This window comes from Pelodiscus sinensis, chromosome Z, assembly GCF_052426305.1.
Source record: "Pelodiscus sinensis isolate ZL-2025 chromosome Z, ASM5242630v1, whole genome shotgun sequence".
Classification (NCBI taxonomy): domain Eukaryota; kingdom Metazoa; phylum Chordata; order Testudines; family Trionychidae; genus Pelodiscus; species Pelodiscus sinensis.
The window spans coordinates 26513939-26540702 of NC_143085.1; the positions used below are offsets into that span (position 1 = coordinate 26513939).

A 26764-nucleotide genomic window follows, 5' to 3' on the forward strand; every position below is an offset into this window, starting at 1 on the left:
TGAAATCTGAGATGTAATAAGCTCTTCCTATAAACTCTGGGGCGTCTGTCAGCCTGGTGGCTGCCCTCCGCGATGGGACCCCGGTCCTAGCAGTAAAGTCACAGAAGTTAAACCTTTTCTCTGTAACACACAAACACACACACACACACACTGCCCTGACCATCGGCTGACAGTGGGATAAATGGTGGCAGTATAAATACCAGTTAGAAAAGTTTCCTTTATTTCTGTGTACTTTGTTAATTGATTATATTTACTTTTAGTCTGTTAAACCCTGTACTTTCAGTTGTTAAATAAAGGTGTGTTAGTTGTGGTTTAATCGGTTAGATGTATATTATTTATAAATGTTTTGGGGTTAGATCCAGATTTTTACTGAAATAATTTTATTCCTGGAGGTCTCCCAAGGGACACCACCACTGAATATTCCTTTAGGAGCAAGGGTCTGCAGCAATGGGGTGGATAGGGCATCCCAACTACCCAACATCACCACTGGAGTACTCAGCATCTCCTTTAACGTAAAAAGCACACTGTTTCAGGTCAGTTTTACAGTGACTTGGGGCAGGTCTGCACTATGGGACAATGTCAACTTAAGGTACACAAATCCAGCTATATATATAGTGTAGCTGGAATTGACATACCTTAGGTGAAGTTGCCAAAGGGTTTCACAGTGGGATGGAAGGGGGGGAAGATAGACATGAGAAACTCTCCCATCAACTTCCCTTATGCTTCTCATTCCTGTGGAGTACCTGAGTTGATGAGAGAGCAATCGACAATCAATTTAGTAGGTCTTTATTAGACCTCTGTGGGATCGATTACAACAATGCTGATCTCCCGGTAAGTGTAAACCTGGCCTGATATAAGCTAAGACCCTAAACTGAGAATCAGGAGACCTAAGTCAACTCCTGAAGCTGCCACTCCCTTTCTGCACAACCTTGGGCAAATCTTTTAACTTCTCCATGCTTCTATTCTTCTGTTTGTCAAATGGGGATAATACTTCCTTAAGTTTGCGGGGTTGTTGAGTATAAACCCATAAATATGTGGAAGGTACTCAGACACCATGGTGCTGACGTAACATAAACACCTAGACAGAGAGGGAAAAAAAATCTAAACATAGGAAAACTGAAAGATTGAGTAAATGCACAAAGCACGAAAAAAGGAAAGGAAACTCTGAAACTCCTATACAGCACAAATGTCAAGGCTAACATAGCTAATGTTAGTGCGTGATTACCTATTGATTTGAAATAAAAGAAAAAACTAAATAAAAAAATTTAGTGTTTCATAAACCTGGGGTAATTTATTTCTACTTGAAACCTGGAAACTTTTCCAGACCAACATGCTTGGACAGCTGACACACTGTGAGAAACAACCAGCTACATTTTCATAGTAACAGAGCAGCTACATTTTTTCTTCCACCCTTCACAGAAAAAAAAATGGTTGCTAAAGATGTACCAATGGTTCAGATGTAATTTGAGCAGCAGTGAACTAAAATTGCTTGCCAGCTTGCAAACAGTTCAGGCTCCCAGACCATTATCTTTATTTCAGTTGGCCCAATCCATCAGAAGTAGACACTAGGTGGGAAATGTCCACTGCTGTGCATAATGGGTTTAAAGTCAAAATGTCTATGATGTTAACCACCATTGAATGGCTCACTCACCATGCATGGTGTTCAAACGCCAATTCCTATATTAAATATCAACAACCCCTCCAGCAGTCATTTACTCAAGCAAAAACACCATTGACTTCTGTTGAATTTGCGTCTAAGTAAGAACTGCAGCATGAGGCCTTAAAGCAACAGAAGGTGTATATCTTTGTGTGGCTAAAGAAAATGAAAGATAGTAAGTGATTCTGGAACTACAGAAGCAGCTGGCACCAATTCAGTCAAAGAACTGCTTTGTCTTCACCAGTGAAAGTTAGAAAAGTTTTTATTGTGCCAATTCTTCATTACTTGTCTTTTTGCCACAGCCACTTTATTGATCAAGAGCAGCTTCTAGACAGACAAAAGATGTTTGATTATCTGCCCAGTGAGCTCACTGCCAGAGTAACAGGTTAATTTATCCCATATCTGTTAGTTATAGGCCCTTGTAAAGTGCTAAATAATTCTACTCATTGCTTTCTGGTTGGGCTCTTCAACAGCTAAGATGTGTCCTAGTCACTAAGTACAACTGGCAGGCAGCAAGCTCAGAGCTGGAACTACTTGAATTTTCAGTGATATGTCACTCCTGCCAGAAACCCTTTTGCATTTGCATTACAAATTCAATTTGATGTCATGCCTTGCTCACCGATAGTATTTTTCAAGCTACCCTGAAATTCATCAATACAATAGTATTCCTGGAAACGCTTCATCGAGCTGCTTGTCAAAATGTTGGCTGTACCATTACGGGTCCTTTGGGGATAGGAGGGACAGGAGAAAAGAACTCAAGAAGCCTTTGCCTCCACTCTTGTACCAATAGCTTCTTCTTATAAAAATACAATCTTCTGTGAAACCACAGTGCTTTCTTGCCTAAATCAGATCTGCTAGATAGGATTCCTTTGATCTCCTCTGTAGAACTTGCTTGCATTGTTAGCAAAGCTCCATCCTCCTTTGAAAGATGTGTTTCCAAGAAGAGGCCAAGTTAGTAGAAGTGGGCCACATCCACCCTGACTGAATTAGCCTCATTAGCACTGAAAACTCCCATCCTTTACAAATCCCTGACAACTGAACATTCACTTCATGCCTCTGAGGAAGTGAGCTGAAGTTCACATAACGTATGCCAAGTGCCACAGGGCTCCTTGTTGTTTCTGAAGGATCTGTTGCTTTAATGCTCACTCACCTTATCTTTTTTTTCACTGACATGCTTGTATGTTTGCTCAGAGAGTTCCAGCATGCTCTTCTTAATATGGCTGATGATTTGGGGAAATTTTTGTCTCCTTCTTTTTCGTATTTAATCAGTTGTCACCATGCTGCATAACTGAGGCCCTGCATGTTCCTTAAAGCCTGATGTTGCAGGGCATAATGACATTGTTAGCAATAAGTCAGTGGAAGTATCAAACCAGGGGGAAAACTGTAAGTCACTGAAAGCTGCTTTTCTGAATGCATTTTTATATTCTGAGTTGGCTGGTCTTAATTGTAAAATCAAATCTAGCAAATAATTTAGACTAAAGACACAAAATGACTGAAACAATACTATCCAAAGTGCATTTCTGCTGCTTGCTCTAAATTTAAAAATAGCAGACAGAGGAAAAATAAGGAGATGGAAAGTGATTTTTCGGGTGGAGCCTTGTGCTGCATAACTGTAATGGAGAAAGTGTAGCAGAGGTCCAATGGGATAATCCACAGAAATGAGAAACTCATCTATATTCAGAAAGGTCAAAGAAACTGGACTTGCTTTCTTTGGGAAAACAACGTATTCACTTCAGAATTTTGTGGAATAGATGTATCGAAGCTTATTGAGCTACATTATTGTCAAGCATAAGGGAGAAGGGGTAAGGACTTAAACTCAAAAAGCCTGATTTACAGCAAGTCCTTAATATGATCTATTTCAGTGGGTAATAATATTGTACTCACAAGTACTTGTGCCTACAGTTTTGCACCTGCAATGAATGGTGTGTGCAAATATTAGCATTTGAAGATCCAATTCCACATTTTTCAGGCAAAATGGTTTAAACAGAACAGCTCAGAGTGAGGGGCTGCTCAGTGTGAACAAGGCCAGGTCTACACTATGGGAGAAAGTCAAACTAAGATATGCAACTCCAGCTACGTGAATAGCATAGTTGGAATCGACATATCTTAGCTCCACTTATTGTGACATCCCCACCGCAGGAGATTGACAGAGAAACTCTTCCAATGACTTCCCTTACTCCTCACAATCCAGTGAAGTACAGGGGTTGATGAAGGCATCAGCAGTAGTTCATTTAGTCCTTATGAGACCTGTTAAATCAAACCCTGGGAGATCAATTCACTCTCCGGGTAAGTGAAGACAAGCCCAAGGATGGTAGAATTAGGCTGTAACTATGGATATATTTGCATAGGTGGAGGAGAGTTACCAAGCACTGAGTTTCTGTGCACTTAATGACCCATATATACACCTGATGCAAACCCTTAAATCAAACTCCACAATTAAAATGCAGTCATTATTCTGGTTTAAAATTCTGATAACACCACTATCAGATAGGCAAGTACTACCCAATTTTACAGACATACTTAAGGTAGCTTCAATCTATCCAGCTCCAGTATGGGAGCAGTGAAACTGCATCTGTGCAGCCTTCAGCGTGGGCCCAAGTCATTACTCAGAGTTCTAGCAAGCTTGTGAAAGCCTACGCTGAAACCTGTGCTGCACATCTTTGCTCCTCCCATTGCCAAGCAAGACAGATTCCACCTAGCTCCAGTAGGTCTACAGAAGTTGCTGTTGTACCCTGTGATGCAGTATATGTATGCCCTGAGTCCTTAAGTTCTTAGCGCTGCGTGCTGAAGGTGCTAGATCACATTCTTTCCTCAGATCGACGTCCGTGCAGCTGGCTTTGACTTCCCTGGATTTTCACAAGATATAATTGAGGAGAGCATTTGTCCTCCAGTTTTCACAGTTGTGACAAGTTAAGGCCAAGGCAGATTATAATCTCTGTTTGTAAATGGGCTGTTCTATCCTCTGGAAAAAAAAAGAGCTTCCAAATGAAACTGATGGGTATTGCATGCAGCTCTGGCAAACATAGTAATCATACCTCTTATTGGAGGTGACAGGTATCCTCCAGCCCTTGATCTGGCTAAGTTCTGTATCCGAGATCTCTATCTGCAGAGGAAGGCGTGGAGCCCAGACTGTCACTTCTAGCTGAGTGGTAAAATGCTGGTAAGTAAAGTTCACAATGGTGTCCACTTTGCTTTTCATTTCCTTGCCATTAACAAAGATGGAGTCGCAGCTATCGGAAACCTTAAAAACAAATCCCAAGATTAATTACAAAATGGATGAAAGTTCATGAACACGCAGAGGGAATGATATATCAACACAAAGACATTGCTAATAAAGTGAGTAATGCATACTGTATTTTGAGCTTTCTAATTAGTAGCAAACAGTGATAAATGGACCCCCGAGAAACGATTCTACATTCCTCAATGGCTACTACTTAAATTACAAAAATAATTCAGCAATGTTATATGAACTACATTAGTCTTTTATAGTGGACAAATTAAATTCTCCATGAATCAAACTTTGCGTGCATCAAATCCAGAAAAGGCGGAGTATGTTAATAAGAAGAAAGAAAGAGTCTCTGGCCCATAAAACAGAATCCTTCTCTTTTCATCTCAGTCTTGTAAGGTTCAGGTCCAAAGAGCTTCTTGTAATCCATAATATATATTCAGAAATTCAATGTAAACTTTAATTTTAAACTTCTAAGTAGAGCTTCACCAAGATAGCTGATGTACAATTCTAATGTCTGATACACTAAAATACTTGCAGGACAAGTGCTATTTGGAAACAACTAAGAATCTAAGCCCGATCCTTCCACTGGTGTCATATGGATAGATTCATGCCACCTCACAGAGACCTATTGGTTCAGGCTTCCACTGACACAGATCCAGATGCAGGTTTGAGCTCCTAGATTATACACTCTATCCTGTAATCTCCTTCACCTAGACTGGAAACTCTTTGAGGCAGGGCCCGTTGCTTTACTACATGTACGTCAAGTTGAAACTTGGTCCCTGCTGCAAGATAAATAATGATTTGCATTTGGTTTTTAAAATAAAGGAAAGATATGACAGCTACAAGGGAAATCAGCCTACATCAACTTTGCCTCATCAATGGGGTGATAGCTTTGCTCGGCCCCTAGGCAAGGTATGTGGGGCCCTGTTCCAAGCCTCAGGAGAGGCTGGGACCTCAGACAGAAGTGAGGTCTCCCCCAGACACCCGTGAGTGCTTCCTAGAATGTGCCATGTGGCACTCTGTCAGCAATTTAAAGAGCCTGGGGCAGCAGACGGGAGCCCCAGGCCTTTTTGTATCATTGGGCCCTGGGACAGTTGGCTCTTTCCACCATTGGTGAGCTTGGGTGTTGATCTTCAGTAGTTGTGACTCACATTATTCAACTGAGACTGCTAAATACATATCACCCTTGCATCAGCACTTCTTTGTGTCACACCGCATATTGTGTTGCAGCACCGAAAGGAAATTAAATAGGTTTAGGATTTAGGAATTTTCTGTTACCAGCTGGCTGACTGTTCATTGCAATTTGTTCCCAGTATGGTTAGCAGGCCAGCAACTAGAGAATAAGAGGCATGGGATTTTGCTGGTGGACTCCAGGTCTATGCGAAAAACGGAGATCCGAAGTCCTTGCAGATTGAGGATGCTCCTTGGTCCCCTCTTCTGTTCCCTTTGCAGGGGGGAAGGTGGGAAGTTTCAGCAGAGGAAGCAGAATCCTTTGGGTGGGCAATGGAGTATCTGCCCTGACTAATGGGCTATGCAACAGATGCCCTGTAAACCACACAGTTAAATGCCTGGTATGGGGTGGTATGCAAACAGGGTCCCTCTCCAATGTTTCATTTTGATTAAGTTGCCTCCTGCCACTTAAAAACCTTCCTTATGTCTATCCCCATTCAATTGTGTGTCCTGATCATTCCTAACCAAGGGACCTGAAATTACAGTGTTTTTCCAAAGCGGTTTCTGAAATTCCAGGGTTTGGCTAACAAAAAGAAGACACTTGTGTGTCAATCATGTTACTTCCACATCAATGCCTCAAAAGTAATAAAAAAAATTAAAAATCATCTGAGCTCTTGATAAGGAACACAAAATGGACTCCAAGATCACAATCACAAAGGGTATCACAAATTAAATTGAACGTATTCAAAACCCTTGTCGTTCCCCTCATACAAAGTGTCACAAATGTCTTGAGGAATTTTTAAGCACATTAATCAAGACCATTAATGGGAAGAGCAGTTGAGATTCTAAATCATAAAGGCGATGTCTAGGGAGCTTTGTTCAAATTAATACAAGACAGATATAATTAAGAAAACCTGAAGAGGGAAGGATAAACATCAAGACCCCATTGGGATTCACTAATATGTGATAAGACAGAAATGAATATTTTAGTTTGTCTTTTTTTAGATGCCTAAAATGTTCTTGCATCTCCTTCAATCAGCAGGAAAGGTGCAAAACAAAGGAAGAAGGGACTTTCATCGTCCCTGTAAGAAAAGCAGTAGGTTTGGTTTGCAGATTTCAGAGATTAGGTCTTGAGCATGGGCTGTGAGTTCTATGGGCGCATAGTGCCTGGGCACAAGGGATATTCCTGGCCCAGTTCCACCAAAGTTTGGGGCCAGGTCTTCCCCTGGCTCTGCCAGCAGCCCCTGTGTCCTCTGCCCCTCCCCTCCCCCCGCCAAGTAGCTCCTGGACTGCCTGTTGCCCTTGGGTGACTTAAAATGGTCTGCAGGCCCCTGACAGTGCAGAGATCCTAGAGCAGCTTCTGGCTACTCACTTTCCGCATCTTCCAGTATGTGCATCTCTGCAGCCCTCGGCAGGGGAGCATCTCCATGAACTGCTCCTCTCTCAGGAGCCAACAGGAGCTATAGAGATAGCTCCTGTGGGCAGCAGCTTGCAGAGACCACCCCACTTCCCACACTTAGGAACTGCTGCCAGAGAGGGATCCTCCAAGTAAGTGCCCCCACCCATCCCCTCCTCTCACACTCCCTCCTGCACCCCACTTCCTCTCAGAGCTTGCACCTCCTCTCCCCCAAACTCCCTCTCATATGCCTCCTCTTCCTGTACCTCCTCCAGCTCCCAAACTCCCACCTAGAGCCTGTACCTCTCATCTTCTCCTGCATCCCATCCCAGAGCCTGCACTCAGCATCCAAACTCAATTCCATACCCACATAATTTCCCGGAGCCCAACCCCTCACACTCTCATGTATCTAAAACTTCTGCAAACCTGCCGCCCCTAGCCTTGAGCTAGCTGTCTGCACAGGAGTGAATTGTGCATCCTCACTGACACTAAGTGTGGGCTCTAGTCCTGATAGTATTGCCAGAAACCCCACAGGTAAGGAAGCGGGGAGCAAGATGTAGGGGAAACATGTTGCACCTGGTAAAAGGCTTAATAGATGCCACTGTGCTCTCCCTGCACATGGGTGCTGCCAAGTGCTGCTGTGTGATTTTGAAGGATTTGTTGTTGGGGTTTTTTTCTTACATGGCATTCTAGGCACAAGTTTCTTTTGAACTGCTGATGAATATCTGAGTGAACAGGAAGAGTAAAAGACATTAAAGAACTAATCTCACCCCAATGGATGCTTCATGGTGGGAAGACACGGGAGTGGTTTTGATCTGATACTTAAAATGGCCACCATACCCCATTCTAAGATGCACAAAGCCAGTATATTTTAATACATCTCTTCACTAGCTATTATTACCTGCCTGGCAAAGTTAAGAGAATGTTTCCTCTACGAAATATTACAACCAGGTGAGCAGGAGGTATAAGGATCCACCCTGGGATTTAGACCTAATGAAAACGACGTGTAATTAAGCCTTCGGGTGCGTCTAGACTACTGAGTTTTGTCGACAAAAGTGGACTTTTGTCGACAAAACTATACCTGCGTCTACACTACCAATGAGTTCTGTCAACATAACGTCGACAGAACTCAGTAGTTTTGTCGACGCTGGTAAACCTCATTTTACGAGGCATAACACCTTCTGTCGACAGAGTTCTGTCGACAGAAGGTGTTATTGCCTGTAGGGTTGTGTCTAGACTACAGGGTTTTGTCGACAAAGCAGCTTGCTTTGTTGACAGAACTGAATGTGTCTAGACGCTCTATGCCGACAGAAGTTTTGTCGACAGTATCTGTCGACAAAACTTCCGTCGACAAAACCCTGTAGTCTAGACGTACTCTTCCTGGCTTGGAAGCAGGTAGTTGACTCCAATCCCCACAAGTCATTCTACAAGGAACAATTACTTCTATGGGATCTGCCACACCCTCCTCCACAATGCAGTTTCAGACACCCACCTAAACCCTTCTCTTTCAAGATGAATTTTTCCATCTGCAGTTGGTGTTTTATTGAAAAGCCATAATCTTACTCACAACGCTCTTTAACAGCATGCAGGTGATTTAGAAAAGAGCTTGACTTAAATATATTTAAAACAAATCAAAACCTATCTGGGCAAAACATGAAAAAAACAGACATGAAAATGTGAAAATTGTTTTCCCAAGAACCCAGATTTGCAGTTAGGTTATTCAGCATGCAGTTGAGGGAGGTAGGAGGGAGAATGATTTGATTCTCCTTTCACTTAAAGTTGAATAATTCTGCTGGTGAGAGTAAAATAGAAATAAAATTTAGAAACCATACTTCTTATCTAGTGCTAGTCATTCATAGATCTCAAAGTGCTTTGCAAAGAAAGTGCACATCATTACCCCCATTTTTATAGAAGAGGAAATTGAGGTACAGAGATATAAAATGACGTGCCCAGGTGCACCTAATGGTGGGGGTGGGAATAGAATCCTTGTCTCCTAAGTTCCTGTCTAGCACTGGCCTCTAAGCCATGCTGCTTCCCATTAGAGGTAAACCTCAGTAAAACTTGCATGTTAGCAGAATGAGATGTTTAATTGGCTGTAATCCTGCAGTGAAATTTACTCCTGTACAGAGGGCTGCTTAAGAACAAATTAAGCTGGCTCTCAAAATAGGGTTTAACTGGGACATAGGTGTTGTGGTGACCATGTGGACAAAAATGCCTTTCACCCTGGGTGAAGCACCACTAGATTAACATGAATGAGATGAATGGGAAAATGTATGTATTTATACAACCCTACAAACATAAGAACAGCCATACAGGGTCAGACCAAAGGTTCATCTAGCCCAGTATCCTGTCTGCCGACAGCGGCCAATGCCAGGTGCCGCAGAGGGAATGAACCGAGCAGGTAATCCTCGAGGCCATCGTCTACACTAGGAAATAATTTCAAAATAAGTAAAATCTAACTAATAACTCCCAAAATAACAAAATAAAAATAGCTTGTCCCCTCTACCGAGAAGCATTAAAATTGCTCTGAATTATTTTGAAATGGTGTGTCCACACTGATTGGAGCCTGCCTTAGATGTAGAGCCCCCAGAAGCACTCTGGAAAGGGCATCAGGAGGGCGGACACTTCCTGTGGCTGCTTGGTCAGGCAGCTATGATACACACTTTCAGGGGGGCTCCTGTCTATGGCTGCATCTCACATGCCACTCATTCGCTGCCTCCCCTCTCTCAGGACACCAAACAGATGCAGTGTGATCTAGTTGTCTTTGTGGACACCACAGCACTCACACCATGGAGCCAGAGCTGCTGCAAAGCAATGCCAGGCTCACGGGTCTCGTGCTGTGCCTCTTGCCTCCAGACTGCCCACATGCTACTCCAGCAGGATGATGACCAGTCTGAACCGGAGACACTGCTCACCCAGGTCCTGGCCCAACTGTTGCTGCAAGTGTCCTTCAATCCTCTGGCAGGGGAGGGGGGGCAGAGCAGCCACAAGTGCAGCTGTGAGATGCCTCTGGAGACCAATTATTTCAAATTAGCAGCACTGAATCATCCACACTAACACTATTTCAAAATAACAATTTCAAATTAAGCATTATTCCCCAAGGAAAGCAGAAGTACAGATTTTGAAACAACCACCCCATTATTTCAAAACAATGGTCTGGGTAGCGTGGATACTCCAATTGTTATTCTGAAATAAAGGGAGGGGGATTCCGAAACAATTCCCTAGTGTAGACCAGGGCCAAGTGATCCATCTCTGGTCCCCCATCTCCGATAGAGACTGGGGACATCATTCTTCCCATTTTGGCCAACAGCCACTGATGGACCTATTCTCCACACATTGAGTTAGCTCTTTTTTGAACCCTGTTAAAGTCTTGATCTTCACAACATCCTCTGGCAAGGTGTTCCACAGGTTGACCGTGCAATGAGTGAAAAAAAAACCTTCCTTTTGTTTAAAACCTGCTACCTACTAACTTTGTTTGGAGACCCCCTAGTTCTTGTGTTCTGGGAACAAATAAATAAGTTTTTCTTATTTACTTTCTCCACACCAGCCATGTGTTATTGCACAGCAAAACCCAAACCAAGTAAAATCACTGAGGGTACATCTACACTGCAGGGCTAAAGTCAAATTAAGCCATGCAGCTTTAGCTACATCAATTGCTATGTTTTGGCACTGTCTACTCAGCAGGAAGTTAAAGGAAAACACTTCCTTCAACTTTCCTTACTCTTTGTGAAATGAGGGTCATCATGAGTCAGAATTAGAAGTCCTCCACCTTAACATTATTTCAGAATAAATGCTTATAGTGTAGACATTCACTGTTATTTCAGAATAACATCAGTTATTCTGAAATAACACTACTGTGTAGACGTACCCTGAGTGAGCCACCAATTTCTCTTTAATTCTTCATATGGAAGAGTAGAATACAATGCAGCTGCAACCTTTTAAATATTCTGCAAAATAGTTCACCTCAGCCACATGCACCCAGGCTGGAGATATTATAAAAGAGAAGGATAAAAATGACCAATCAAGCACATTATGGATCTCAGTAAAGGTCAGAGGCACATTTTATTCTGCTGCTTTCCAAAAGAAATGTGATAGGACTGTGAAATCTCTGGACTATGTAAAAAAATAACAGTGATGGGAATTTTTTAATGTGAAAGGCAAATAGAATAAATGTCTCATTCTTGAAATAAACTTAAAACTGCAACCTTGTGAGCTTTCTTGAATGCCAATCTTAACCCTCTTTTCTGCAATATTCTTACAAGACATCTGTAGCATTCTTGCAAGAACTTCAAACACCCTATGCTGTGTGGTTTTTCTGGTCAATGCTTTCTTCTGGGGGGCATTGACACAGTTCTATGAAACTGGTTCCATTTTGGATGATTGTGCTTCATCATTATTATTGTTAAGTGTTTGCATTAGCAAGCATGATCTGAAATGATCTCCTCAGTTAGAGGAATTAGTTTAGGTGCTTGGGAGCAGGGGGGAGGCAAGGCAGAAAGCATTTTATTATTTTGTCTTGTAACCAAGTTGTGGGGAGCACAAGAGCTGGTTTCCATGCCACAAAGAGAATCTGCACTCACCAGATACGTCTACACTGTGGGATAAGGTAGAATTAAGCTACATTAATTGTGTAGCTGAAGTTGAAGTATCTTAAGTCAAATTTTGGTACTGTCCGCACTGTAGGAAGCTGAAAGAAGCATATTCTCCCCTTGATTTCTCTTACCCCTCTTAGAGTATGTCTACACTACCACCCTAGTTCGAACTGCTTCCATCTAAGGGTATGTCTACACTACCACCCTAGTTTGAACTAGGGTGGTAATGTAGGCAACCGGAGTTGCAAATGAAGCCCGGGATTTGAATTTCCCGGGCTTCATTTGCATATTGCCGGGCACCACCATTTTAAAATGTCCGCTAGTGCGGACCATGCCGTGCGGCTACACGCGGCACGGACTAGGTAGTTCGGACTAGACTTCCTACTCCGAACTACCATTAAACGAGGAGTAACAGTAGTTCGGACTAGGAAGCCTAGTCCGAACTACCTAGCCTGTGCCGCGTGTAGCCGCGCGGCACGGAGTCCGAACTAGCAGACATTTAAAAATGGCGGCACCCGGCAATATGCAAATGAAGCCCGGGAAATTCAAATCCCGGGCTTCATTTGCAACTCCGGTTGCCTACATTACCACCCTAGTTCAAACTAGGGTGGTAGTGTAGACATACCCTTACATGGAAGCAGGACTACTAGCATTGACCAGAGTGCCCCTCTCAGTTTGAATTAGCTGTCTTCACTAGACCCGCTAATTTGAATTCTAGAAGATCGACAGTGGTAGCTTCATTCTTCTCTGTAGTGTAGAGGTACCCTCAGTGTGGTTTCCCTGATTCCTGCCCTTGGGCACCTTAATTATTCCACTTCTGGAGTGGCCTCTTCACTCACAGGGTGGGATCTGCCTCACAAACAATACATTAAACCCCTCCCTACTCATTCTCTCCTGAACCTATTTGTTGTCTAGCTGTGACGTGCATCCTCAGTCCCATCCCACAACATCGGATTCCCTCCAATTTGGGGGAATCACAGGCATTTATAATTGTGAGGCCTCCCAGAAACTCAGAGGGTCAGATTTTCTGAACTGGACTTCAGCACTGAGGGTAGAAAATTATTATGCCTACTATTTTAACCTTGATTCCATAGATGTCTATATACTGCATCTGCATCAGGTAGATAGGCATTTACATGGATTCTGTTGTACCCATATTAAATGACACATGCTTTCAGATGACAAGTTTTTGAGCCCATAAAAAACTAACAAAACATATGGCCAGAATTTGCATAGGGTTTGATTCTGCAAATCTCACTTACAGTGAGTACTACTTGCTTATGGGAGGAGTCCAATTGAGCACAATGAAACTTCTGCTCTAAGAAAGCAGCATTCAGTATGAACAAGGGCTATAGATTCAGGCTTTTAAATCAGGAGTTTCACTGAGGTTAGAAACTGAAGCAAGTTAACACAATGTACCAATAATAAGAATTTAGCAAGGTGGACTCAAAATTCTCCATCATGCTGGTTAACTTAGGGACTTTCCCTGTCTGCCAATCTTAATACCTGGACTGAATTGGACATTCAGTCTTTTCTTGCAGCTTTGTAGTTAGTTTCTCAGCCTCCCTATAGAGTCCTACCAACTAGAGCAGACTAGAGCAGTGAGGGGCAACCTAGACTAGTGAGTGGGCTGCATGAATGGGCCTCCATCATCTCAGTGGGGTGCAAGAGTGTCATAACCAAGACAAAATACAGGACTATGTAGCACTTTAAAGACTAACCAGATGGTTTATTAGGTGATGAGTTTTCATGGCCAAGACCCACTTCCTCAGATCAAATAGTGGAAGAAAATTGTCACAACCATATATACCAAAGGATACAATTTAAAAAAATGAACACATATGAAAAGGACAAATCACATTTCAGAACAGAAGGGTGCTGGGGGGAAGGGAGGGAGTCACAACCAAGACAGTCACTCAGCATAGGACAGTTTGCTAACTGTGCTTGCATACCTAGAATTTGCGGATTATGTAGATTGAAACACAGCTGTGCTTTGATTGGATGCAGAAGGAGTGCATGGCTCTCCCACTCAGTGTTGTGTGCAACCAGCATGCGCTTCACTTCATATGCTCTAGTTTCCATGTGTGTCACTTCAGTAATACTGACAGGGTAAAAAATATTAATTCAAAAACCAGCAGATCTGGCAACTCTGTGTGTGGGCAATGGTAAACAAAACATCTTATGGGCCATACATAAAACCCCAATGGGCTGCCTGCCCACCACTGGACATGAGTGATGGAAAGTTTCAGCAAGAAGAAGATGTAGAGCTGTTCTAAGAGGAACCCCAAACTCTTTGTGATATGTCTAGAAACAAGTAAACATTATTGAACATTTCCAAAAGCATGATTCCAACAGCAGAAAAGGGATAAAAATAAATTCCTTTAACAATGCTTTAACCAAAGAATGTGATAGAGGAGAAAACTAAAGGTGTCATTACACAATCAGACTACCTCATCTTTTTCTCCTTAGTAAAACCTCTGCAAACAGAGCACTCGATCACCCAGGAGAAATTCAAATGCCACCCAGCTGATTAGCAGAATGTTCACAGCCAGCAGCATGTGATGATGCACATTTGCACATGCCTTGGTGCATGTAACCACATTTATTTCACTCATGGATGGAAAAATATTAGAGGGAACATTGCTGTAAAGGATGGTTTCTTTGACAGATGTATTGATTGATAGAAAGGAAGGAAGGAAGGAATTCAAAGAGAACAGTGGAATTCAAAAAGAACAGTACTTTGCATTTGTGGTCATACACAGAAGTGCTATGGACATTGATAGTTAAAAATAATCCAGAATAAGCTCTCTATACAAGAAATCGCTTTGACATAAGTTTGACTTCTAGCACATACTTAGGTCCTGTTGCTTACCAGCTGCTTTTGTGGAAAAACTTGCCAGCTGTCTATTGTGGCCGCTTGAATTTCCGCAAGAACACCGACGATCTCATGTAAGATTGTCAGTGTTTTTGCGGAAATACTATGGTGCTCTCGTTCAGGCAAAAGCCCTCTTGTGCAAATGCTTTTGAGCAAGAGGGCCAGTATAGACAATGCAGTATTGTTTTGCGCAAAGAAGCCCCGATGGCGAAAATGGCGGTTGGGGCTTTCTTGTGCAAAACCGCATCTAGATTGGCATGGATGCTTTTACGCAAAAAGTGCTTTTGCAGAAAAGCGTCCGTGCCAATCTAGACGCTCTTTTCCACAAATGCTTTTAACAGAAAAACTTTTCTGTTAAAAGCATTTGCGGAAAATCATGCCAGTCTAGACATAGCTACGTTGTACGCTGTACTGAACAAAGATACTTTCCTGAATTGGATCTGGACAAATAAAGGTTCTCCTCAACAACACTAAATAATTTTGGTATTTCTAAGGCCACATCTCCACCTACTGAAGTATCGATGCTGTGAGGATTTGCCCCCATTGGCACCAGTACTCCCTACTGTTGCAAGAAGTAAGGAAAGTTGATGAGAATGTTTCTCCCGTTGACTTCTTGCTGGACAGCACCAAGCTCAGCTTAAGATACATGAACTCCAGCTACATTTTTTTACATAGCTGGAGATGAATACCTTAAGCCAACCTTCCCCCCGCAGTGTAGGCCTGGCCTAAATATGCAACTATGCTAGGCTTTCCATAGGAGCAGCCTGTCCTGTAGCAGCCTGGAGATGTGTACCATATTAATCTCCTCGGCTATGTCTAGACTGCAAGCCTCTTTCGAAAGAGGCTCTTTCAAAAGATACTTTCGAAAGAGCCTCTTTCGAAAGAGAGCGTCTAGACTGCACGTTGAACTTTCGAAAAAGCGGCTTGCTTTTTCGAAAGAAAGCATCCAGTGAGTCTGGATGCTCTCTTTCGAAGAAGCCCTATTTACATTGAAGAACGCCTTCTTTCGAAAGAGGAACTTTCGAAAGAAGGCGTTCTTCCTCGTGAAATGAGGTTTACCGCCATCGAAAGAAAAGCCGCGTTCTTTCAATTTAATTTTGAAAGAACGCGGCTTGAGTCTGGACGCAGGGGAAGTTTTTTCGGAAAAAGGCTACTTTTCCCGAAAAAACCCCTGAGTCTGGACACAGCCCTCATGAAGTTTTAACTGGATGTGATATCATGCTTTGCTCCTTGATCGAATTATTGTGTAGTTTCTCTGTACTGATGTGCAACTCCAAAGATTCATGCTAGACTGCAGTGGAGCAACTAATTGGTAATGTTTGCATTGAGAAGCAGGGTCCAATGAGCTTAAAAAGTTACTCCATGAATAGAAGAGATTGGCCTACACTCTGTTGCCCCATTCTAAGTTGCAAGGAGGTCCTGTGTATTTGAGGGCAGGAATTTGGTCTATTATTCTTATAATACACTTTTATAAGTGCAATTTCATTAATGATCAGGAATGTTCCCAAGCACAGTTATTTCCTCCCCTTGGTTAAATGTGTGGCCTGGAATCTGCAAATTATATTTTAAATACCATTTTAGGCAAATGATGTGATCCACAAGATGAAAGGAGGCCAGTCAACTTGATGCTGAAACAGAAGGTTTATACGCTTTTAAGTTTAGATGTGTGCAAAATAACCCCAATGTGTCATTTTTAAATGTCTTTTTTCCAAGTTAATATTTTTAAACTAGCATATTATCTTTCCAGTACTTCCCTCTCCAGTAATGATACCATTCTGAGGCACTCTAGGATACAAGTATGTATTACCTAGAGGGAATCTAGTAGATATCTCCTAAACCTTGTTTCCTGTTTAAAAATTCTAATAAGAATTGAATTCATGTACTAATCATGCACCCCGTTTATTTTTCAAACTATCCTGCTTTTACAGAAGACAATGCACATTCATGCATTAAAATGTTGGTGGTGGTAATTTTGTTACCATTTAGAAAACAATGTCCAAAGTATCGATGGCATTTAGAAATATGTTCCAGCTAGTTCCTAAAACAGAACACACAGGGAAGAATCAACTTTAAGAACTGATTTCATTCTTATTAGCAGTATTAAAACATGTGATTTCAACAGGTTCTCCCCTGCTAATCTCTCCAGGGTAAACAAATCCTTTCATTGAGACGCATACATATACACTGCAATTATCTCTTCATGGTCACTGAGTTTCAATTACTTTTTTTGTTTCTAAATATATGTTGTTTCCTTAATTAAACAGAAAAACATTCAAATATGATAGGTGAATTTTTAGGTTTCCAACTCCAATGATCTCATTACATCAGAGCTTGCCCTTCAAATGAATCACTGGAGGCTACTTTTAAGTTGTCACAGCAATTGGATTAAAAAGATTCTGTCCTTGCTCCAAAGTTCCTCTGCTTCATGCATTCTTGGATACTGATTACCACATTGTTTGGTGGTAAAGACAGATGTGCATCCTTTATTCAGAGGTTAGAAGAGAGGGAGTTAATGCTCTAGACAGGAAGGACTAAAGTTATTTGCCTGAATGTGCAGCTGGACCAGATTTATAGGAAATTAATTCAGTCTCTGACCCGACACAATATAAGAGGGAGTCAGAAAGTGGGGAGAGTTGGGGAAATACCTGGCAGAATCTGAGACTTAGGCCATGTCTACATATCCAAGTTTTGATGTCAAAAACTGTCTTTTGGTGACAAAAGAGTAAGAGAATGCACACTGCAAAGTGACTTTTAAAAATGCCCAGTTTTGGTGACAAAAACTTCCACTCCTTATGAGAGACTTTCTTTTTATTGACCTCACAATGCCCAAGCTACCACTCTGATCATCAATTTGAACTCCGCCTCTCTGCAACCAGGTAATCAACAATCCGCCTCTCCCCTTCCCCTGGGCATTTTAAATTCCATTTTCTGCTTCCTGACTCAGCAATGGAGAGGTCTCATGGCATCTTCCCAGATGACCATGATTGTCAATCTCACCAAATATTCTCCCGCTTGGACCACTGTGAAACTGTTGGATATGATCAGTGTAAGGGAAGATGAGTTTGTTCAGTTCCAGCTGTGTGTGACATATAGGAATTGAGGGACATGTATTGGCGCATTTCTTGAGGCTTGTGTGAAAAGGGCTTTGATCAGAATATGCTATAGTGCAGAGCAAAGATAAAAGAGCTGAAGCACACACCTTTTCAGACCATCCCACATTGATGTCCACAAAATGCTCATGGTCATACACAAGTACCTGCAACACCACAGAGAATTCCCCCTTCCTACTGATGTTTTCTGTTGCAAGGTGGTCTAGAGCTAATATTGGAATATGTGTGCCTTCTGTTTTCCCCTATGCACACACATACACAGTTAGGGAAGCCTCCATCTGAAAAGTCATTCATTTTTTCATGCACATTCCCAGAATTACAGTTCTCTGTAGTAGAATATAATGTATTGCCCCACACATTTGCAGTGATACAGCCCCATCAGTAAACTTCCCACTCAAGTTCAATGTGCAATTGTCTGAAATTGCCAGCTTCCAGACAGCAATTGCCACATGCTTTTCTACCAAGATGGCATCTCTCATTCTGGCATCCTTGTCCTGCAGGTCAGGGGCCAGTTCAGCACACAGCTCCAGAAAGGTTGCTTTATGCATCCTAAAGTTCTGTAGCTGTTGCTCTTCATCCCACATCTGCATGACAATGTGATTCCACCAATCAGTGCTGATTTCATACTCCAAAAGAACCGATCTACCATGTACAGATGTTCTATCACTGCCAAATTCAATGACAGGTTATCATTGTCCATATCATACATGGTCAGGCTCCTCTGAGTCTTCTTCCTCTGTCAGTATTTTCAAGAGGATCTCCGCTACCATGAGCAATGCCAGAGTGCACAGCAAAGAATGGCAATTGGAAAAATAACACAAAAGGAAACCAGAAGCCACTGGAGGGCTAGGACACAAAGAAGTGCCTGAACCTAATGTTTTACACAGTCACACGAAGCACCATGTTCCATTCTGCGTTCCCACAACACCTAGCAACAGATGGTGTTGCCACACCTGTGGGATACATACATATAACTTATTGATGATGGTGCCCCTCAGTGTAGACACGATCTGTCAACAGAAGGAGCAAGTGCAAACACACTTTGGTGACTTTGCTTTTGTGGATTTTTTTCTTGTCAACATTAGTTTTGTTGATAAAACTTCGTAGTATAGACATGCCTCCAGTTTCGGGGAGAAAGGATTTCTTAGCAAAGAGCTGTGGCTAATCTCCCTTCCCTTCTCTGGCTTTGTCTGAGCTATCCTTTTGACCTTAGCTTTCAACTTTGGTAGAGTGAAGTTCATAGGCTATTGTTTGGTCTTTAAGGGGCAGGTCTTTTTTTATATTTATTGTCTCCCTTTTATAGTAAAGTGCATCCTTGATTTCTCACTGCCCTGTCACAAATACCTGTAGCCAAAAATATTTCTAAGTTTACATAATTGTTCTGGACATTCATGCATTCTTCATACACATAACTGTTCATCGACCCTTCACCCTTCTGGACTCATGGGGTATGTCTAGACTACAGGCTTTTGTCGACAGAGGCTTTGTTGACAGATACTATCAACAAAACTTCTGTTGACAAAAAGCATCTAGATTGCATCCAGTTCTGTAGACAAAGCAAGCCGCTTTGTCGACATGAGAATATAGACGCAAAGGACAGTGTACATGCAATAATACCTTCTGTCAACAGAATTTTCTGTCGACAAAAGGCGTTATTCCTCGTAGAATGAGGTTTACCATCTTTGACAAAACTGCCGAGTTCTGTCAACGTTATGTCGACAGAACTCAGCGGTAGTGTAGACGCAGGTATAGTTTTGTCGACAAAAGTCCACAAAAAAAGTGGACTTTTGTTGATAAAACCCTGTAGTCTAGACATACCCATGTTGCTTCACAGCCATTATAATGTCTCACCCAAGAAATATGTACGCTAATTCTACAGTTAATAAAAGCAAATACAGAAAACATCTGAGTCAAATAAGTAACAGAATGGTTTCCATTAATAAACTGGTGACTCTCTGATACCACAGTGTTGAGAGTGCTGTAAGAACAGATTGTTCAGTTATGTAGAGGAAGGACTTACATGTTCTGTAGGCATAGGAACAATCCCACTGGAGAATAGAAAAATCCATCAAATACTGAATGCTATCTAAACAGAATTTCATCTCCAGGACATAACTAACTGAGCCACTATAGATCATCAGACTCATTCAAAGGACATCAACTCTCGCAGACACTTTGAATACATTCATGCCCCAATGTTGAAATGGATTCAGAATTCACTCCAGCCTGTGCTCTGATCTATATGCATACTGTACATACAAGCAAAGAACACACAGAATGCACAGGAGGGAGTCAAGTTTCCTACTTTCTCCCTTCCATTTGCAAAAGCTATGCAAGACTTTCCAGGGAATTAAAAATGCAAGAAAGCTTCTGTGCTATTTCTTATGTAACTTGTGTCTAGAGTTTAGCACTCACATGCACCCCCACCATAACCAATATGTGTCTAGGCATACAAGAGTAAAAATAACAATGAACCAGATTTCAGCTTTTAGGCTACAAGCAGTTATTACAAATAAGAATATGATCCTCCCTCAGAGCCCTAGTTGTTTGGTCACAGAAAAACCAAGCCCTAAACATGCAGCAATCGTAGAATCATAGAATACTAGGACTGAAAGGGAGAGGTCATCGAGTCCAGTCTCCTGCCCTCATGGCAGGACTCAAAACTGTACCATCCCTTAAAGATGTCTAAGCAATGTCTGTAAGCACTCCTTTATATAATATGCTGAGCATCAGTGGGAATGGAAGGTGTTCCAGACCCCACTGGAGCCCCTATTCAGTGAATCATTCCTACTTCACAAAGCACTTAGGTACATGTTTAAATACCATTGACTTTACACACATACTGTGCAGAACTGGGACCTCAAAATATTAAATTCCTTAGATCCTGCGACTTTAACCAAATATGTCCTTACTTTCTTCAAGGACATCATATTTGCTTTATGGGGCACAGAGAGGAATAAGTAAAATCAAAACTGGTCTCTTTCTTGCTGAGTCTGTTTATTTTTCAGTGGAGGGAACTGATTGTGCAAATTTAGGTGAAAATAATTATTTGTTTTTTAGAAAATACCCCATTTTATAGTTCAACTTAAAGCAATCATATCAAAAGCAAACATTGGTAACATGAGGTTAAATCCTATTCCAGAACTAATTACATGTAAAAACACTATAGGTGCTATGTGATTCAAAGTTCATTATACTTATTCTGTTATTATTATTATTATTATTAATATTTCATTAAACAATGGCATATTGCTATATGATATGTGAATGGTCCCATTCCTCAACCTAAAGTAGAGTCTTCAACACAGCTAGAATCCAAGAAAGTAGTCAGAGTCCATGTATTAAATGTATATTTAAAACCTCAGATGAGTCTCTAAATAACATGCTATAGTTTAAGGGAACATGAAACACTCAGTACCTTCAGCTTTTTTCTTTTTCTTTTTTTTCTCCACAGCCCCTCCCATACACTACCTTCACCAGTTCATCCTAAGAATAACTCGGGGTTTCTACAGATCTAATAACTATAATCAGGAATGGGAATATAATAATAACTCACTATTTCCAGATTAGAATGGAGTAAAAGAGAGAAATGTATCACCTTGGGGTGTCAAGTCTCGGCTCGACAAAGCCCTGGCTGGGTTAATTTAGTTGGGATTGGTCCTGCCTAGAGCAGGAGGCTGGACTTGTTGGACCTCTGAGGTCTCTTCCAGCTCTATGGTTCTATGATTCTCTAATTCTATGATCCCAAATGGGCAAAGTTCAGAACTAGTTCTATGTTTCCCCAAAGTTAACAGGGGTACTCTGTGCCAGGGTTTGGCTCATTGTAGAGAAAGGAGCCATACGTGATGTTCAGAATTCAGAATTGAATTGGGGAGGGGAAACTTGTTTACCCTCCACCCCCAAAATACTACATTAACTATCCAAAACACTAACTATACATTAGGGCAAGGATCCTGCTCTGTTTGGAGCAATTATTGTAGAATACTGTCATATTTTAAAAATATATATTAAGGGATTGACCCTGTGCCATTAAAAACATTTCCAGTGATTTAAATGGGGCAGGATCAGACACTAGGGCCCAAATTTTCAAAGTCTCCTAGATTCCCAATAAGAGTTAAGTGTCGACTGGGAATTTCAAAATGCCCAGGTGCCTGCAGACCCTTATCTTCTGAAGGAATAAGGGGACAGATCCAAACTTCCAGACTGAACTTCATCAGAATTTTCTGTTTCTGGAAATAAGAACTCAATTCTGCAAAAATGTACCAAGTGAAAATACTGCTTATTACACTGAGTAATCAATGGAAAGCACAACAGCATCTGGCACAATGAGGGCTCCTAGATGCTACCAAAACACTCACCAAAAGTCTCTGAGGGGTAGCCATGTTAGTCTATAACTCTAAAAACAATGAGTAGCCTTGTGGCACCTTAGAGACTAACAAATTTATTAACTCATCAGCTTTTGTAGGTAAAAGTCACTTCATCAGGTGAGTTGGAGTGGCTAGTATAGAATCCAAGATATACTCCCTAAAATTCACAAGTGTTTCTTAGAATCTCAGAATGGTAGGATTGGAAGGGACCTCAAAAGGTCATCTAACCCACTCCCCTGCACTGAGACAAGACTAAGAATAAGGGGGCTTCCAAAAGAGGGTCTTTTTCCCGACATTTGGCCCAGTCTAGATGGCCCAAATGTCGGAAAAGCCTCTTCTGACAAAAGAATCGGAAAAAAAGCTATAGGAATGTAGTTCCAAAAAAAAAAAAAAGTGGCAGTGTAGACCTAGTCTTGGTCTCCTGGGGTATGTCTAGACTACCTGCCTCTGCCAACAGAGGCGTGTAAATTAGACATAACGACATAGTCAGTGAAGTGGGGATTTAAATATCCCCTGCTTCATTAGAATAAAAATGGCCATCGCATTGTGCTGACTCAGCTGTTTGTCGGCACAAAGCAGCAGTCAAGACAGGGATCAGTCAGCAAGGAAAGCCTTTGCCAACCGATCCTGTAAACCTCGTTGCATGAGGTATAAGGGATCGGTCGACAAAGGCTTTCCTTGCCTACCAATCCCTAACTTGGCTGCTGCTTTGTGCCGACAAATAGCTGAGCCGGCACAACGCAGTGGACATTTTTATTCTAATGAGGTGGGGGATATTTAAATCCCCGCTTCATTGACTATGTCGGTATGTCTAATTTACACGCCTCTGATGGCAGAAGCATGTAGTCTAGACATACCCCTCTAGAATAAACAAATCCAGTTTTTTCAATTTTTCCTTAGAGATCAAGTTTTCTAGACCTTTAATCATTTTTGTTACTCTTCTCTGAACTGTCCCCAATTTTACCACTGGATGATGCCAAAACTGGACACAATACTCCTGCTGAAGTCTAATCAGTGCTGAGTACAGAGGAAAAATCGCTTCTCATATCTTGCTTAAAACAGTCCTGCTAGTACATGTTTGCTTTTTTTTTTTTTTTTTTTTTTTTTTTTGGCAACGGTGTTACATTGTTGACTCATATTTAATTTGTGATCCACTGTAAATCCCAGGTCCTTTTCTGCAGTGCTCCTTCCTAGGCGTTGTTTCCCATTTTGTATTTGTGAATTGATTATTGTTTTTCTAGTGTAAAACTTTGCTTTTCTCCTTATTGAATTTCATCCTATTTCAGATCATTTCTCCTATTTGCCAAGATCATTTTAAATTGTAATCCTGCCCTCCAAAATGCCTACAACCCCTCTCAGCTTGGTCTCATACTCAAAGTTTATAAGTGTATTTTCTATATATCCACGCATCCGCCCCCATTTGTTGCAGACCTCAATGTAAATTCTAGTTCATGTTTTGTAAAAATGAAAGTAATATTCTCAATGAGAATATTAACCAAATCATTTATGAAAATATAAATAGAATCAGATCTAGGATAGATACCTGTATGTCCCCACTCGATAAGCCCTTCCAGCTTAACTGTGAACCATTCATAATTTAAATTCTGATTATGATTTTCCAACCCATTGCGCACCTACCTTATATGTATGGGGCTAAGTCTAGACTGCATCCCTCCGTCGACAGAGGGATGCAAATCAAACACGTTGAAATTGCTAATGAAGCAGGGATTTAAATATCCCATGCTTCATTAGCATAAACATGGTCACCGCTTTTTTCAAAAAAATGGAGCTCTTTTGAAAAAAAATGGCAGTCTAGATGTGGCTCTATCAAAAATAAACCCTTTTTCAACAGATCCACGTCTAGACTGCCATTTTTTTCGAAAAAGTTCCATTTAAAAAAAAAGCAGCAGCTATGTTTATGCTATTGAAGTGCAGGATATTTAAATGCCTCTTCATTAGTAATTTCGACGTGCTTGATTTGCAGCCCTCTGTTGACAGAGGGATGCAGTCTAGACACAGCCTAGGTTATATTTCCCTGGTTTGCTTAAAAGAAGGTCATGTGAGACAATATAAAAAGCCTTACTAAATCTGAAATATATCACTTCTACTGCATCCCCCTCCTTCCCTCTGCCCCCATCCTCTGTGGTTTGTTACGTCAAAAAGTAGCTTAGGTTGATTTGACATGATTTGTCCTTGACAAATCCACGTTGACTGTTACGTATCATCTCATCTTCTAAGTGTTTACAATGTTCATTTATTTGCTTCATTATCATTCCAAATACCAAAGTTGAGTTGGCAAGTCTATATTTCCTGTGTTGTTCTTATTTCCCTGTTTATAGACAGGTATTACATTTGTCTTTTTTTAGTCGTAAGTTCTCAAAGATAATTATGAATGGTTCAGAAATCTTTTGAGCCAGTTAAATATTCCAGGACAGAGGTTCTCAAACTGTGGTCCGCAGACCAACTATGATCCATGGGTTCCATTTAGCTGGTCCACAGACAGTTCCCTCTAAAGCCATGGTCACCAACGAGTAGATTGGGATCTACCAGTAGATCTTGGAGCCTCAACAGGAGATCCTGACTGGTTTGGCCAGGAAGCTATCAAGCGCTGGCACTTCAGCTACCCCTCCACCTACTGTCATAGAATCATAGAACACTAGAACCGGAAGGGACCCTGCGAGGTCATTGAGTCCAGTCCCGTGCCCTTGCAGGACCAAGCACCACCTAGAATCTAGATCATCCCTGACAGGTCCAGCCCACTCTCAAACATCTCCAGAGATGGAGACTCCACAACCTCCCCAGGGAACCCATTCCAGTGTCCACCTACCCCGACAGCAAGGAAGTTCCCCTCCCCCCCCCCCAATGTCCACCCCAAACCTCCCTTGCTGCTATTTAAGCCCATTGTTTCTTGCCCTGTCCTCGGAGGCCAAGGAGAACAATTTTTTCTCCCTCCTCCTTGTGACACCCTTTTAGGTACTTGTAAACTGCTATCATGTCCCCTCTCAGTTTCTCCTTTCCAAACTAAACAAATCCAATGCTGTAATGTAAGGACAATGGGTGATATTTACCCACTTATAGAATCATAAAATCATAGAGCTGGAAGAGACCTCAGAAGGTCATCAAGTCCAGACCACTGCCCAAGGCAGGACCAATCCCAACTAAATCAACCCAGCCAGAGCTTTGTCAAGACGAGACTTAAAAACCTTTAGGGATGGAGATTCCACCTCCTCCCTAGGTAACCCATTCCAGTACTTCACCACCATCTTAGTGAAATAGTTTTTCCTAATATCCAACTTAGACCTCTCCCACTGTAAACTGAGACCATTGCTCCTTGTTCTGCCATCTGTCACTACTATGAACAGCCTCTCTCCATCCTCTTTGAAACCTCCCTTCAGGAAGGCTGCTATCAAATCATCCCTCACTCTTCTCTTCTGCAGACTAAACAAACCCAAATCCCTCAGTCTCTCCTCATAGGTCATGCACTCCAGCCCCTTAATCATTTTGATTGCCCTCCGCTGGACCCTCTCCAATGTGTCCACATACTTTCTATAGTGGGGGGCCCAGAACTGGACACAATACTCACTTCTCTAGATCTGCTGGCAATGGGGCCAGGAAGGAATTTTCCTCCAGGGTAGATTGGCAGAGGCCCTGGAGGTTTTTCACTTTTCTCTGTAGCATGGGGCACAGATCACTGCTGGAGGATTCTCTGCATCCTGGGGTCTTTAAACCATTTGAGGACTTCAATATCTAAGGTACAGGTGAGAGGATTATTCTAGGAGTGGGGGGGGGGGTGAGATTCTGTGGCCTGCATTGTGCAGGGGGGTCAGACTAGATGATCATAATGGTCCCTTCTGACCTTAAAGTCTGTGAGTCTATGCTGGCAATGCTCCTCCTAATGCACCCTAATATGCCATTAGTCTTCTTGGTTAAAAGGGCACACTGTTGACTCATATCCAGCTTCTCATCTACTGTAACACCCAGGTCCTTTTCTGCAGAACTGCTACTTAGCCATTTGGTCCCCAGCCTGTAACAATGCTTGGGATTCTTCCGTCCCAAGTGCAGGATTCTACACTTCTCCTTGTTGAACCTCATCAGATTTCTTTTGGCCCAATCCTCTTATCTGTGTAGGTCACTCTGAACCCTATCCCTGCCCTGTCATTCTCCTTCTGCCCTCTGATTTGGAGCAGCAATTACCACAGGGACAATGGTCTGCTTTGGAGCTGCCCCCCCTGACACCCTTCTGCTTGCTGTGCAGATTGTGGGGGAGGGAAAAGAAGAGCACTGATGTCACGGTGTCCCTCCTCTCCCCACTCCTACACCTGATCTCCACACATTCTCACAAACACACACAGTCCTTCAATCTCATCT

General features: G+C 42.0%; 1 protein-coding gene across 2 annotated transcripts in view; it reads right to left on the reverse strand.

Annotated features, from left to right (window-relative positions):
* TMEM132B (transmembrane protein 132B) overlaps positions 1-26764 on the reverse strand; it is a 543321-nt gene that overhangs the window by 19640 nt on the left and 496917 nt on the right. For both annotated transcript variants that reach the window (XM_075898470.2, XM_025189548.3), the window contains one exon: positions 4693-4898. In XM_075898470.2, coding sequence (XP_075754585.2) covers positions 4693-4898 — 206 coding nt within the window. The remainder of the gene's footprint in view (positions 1-4692; positions 4899-26764) is intronic.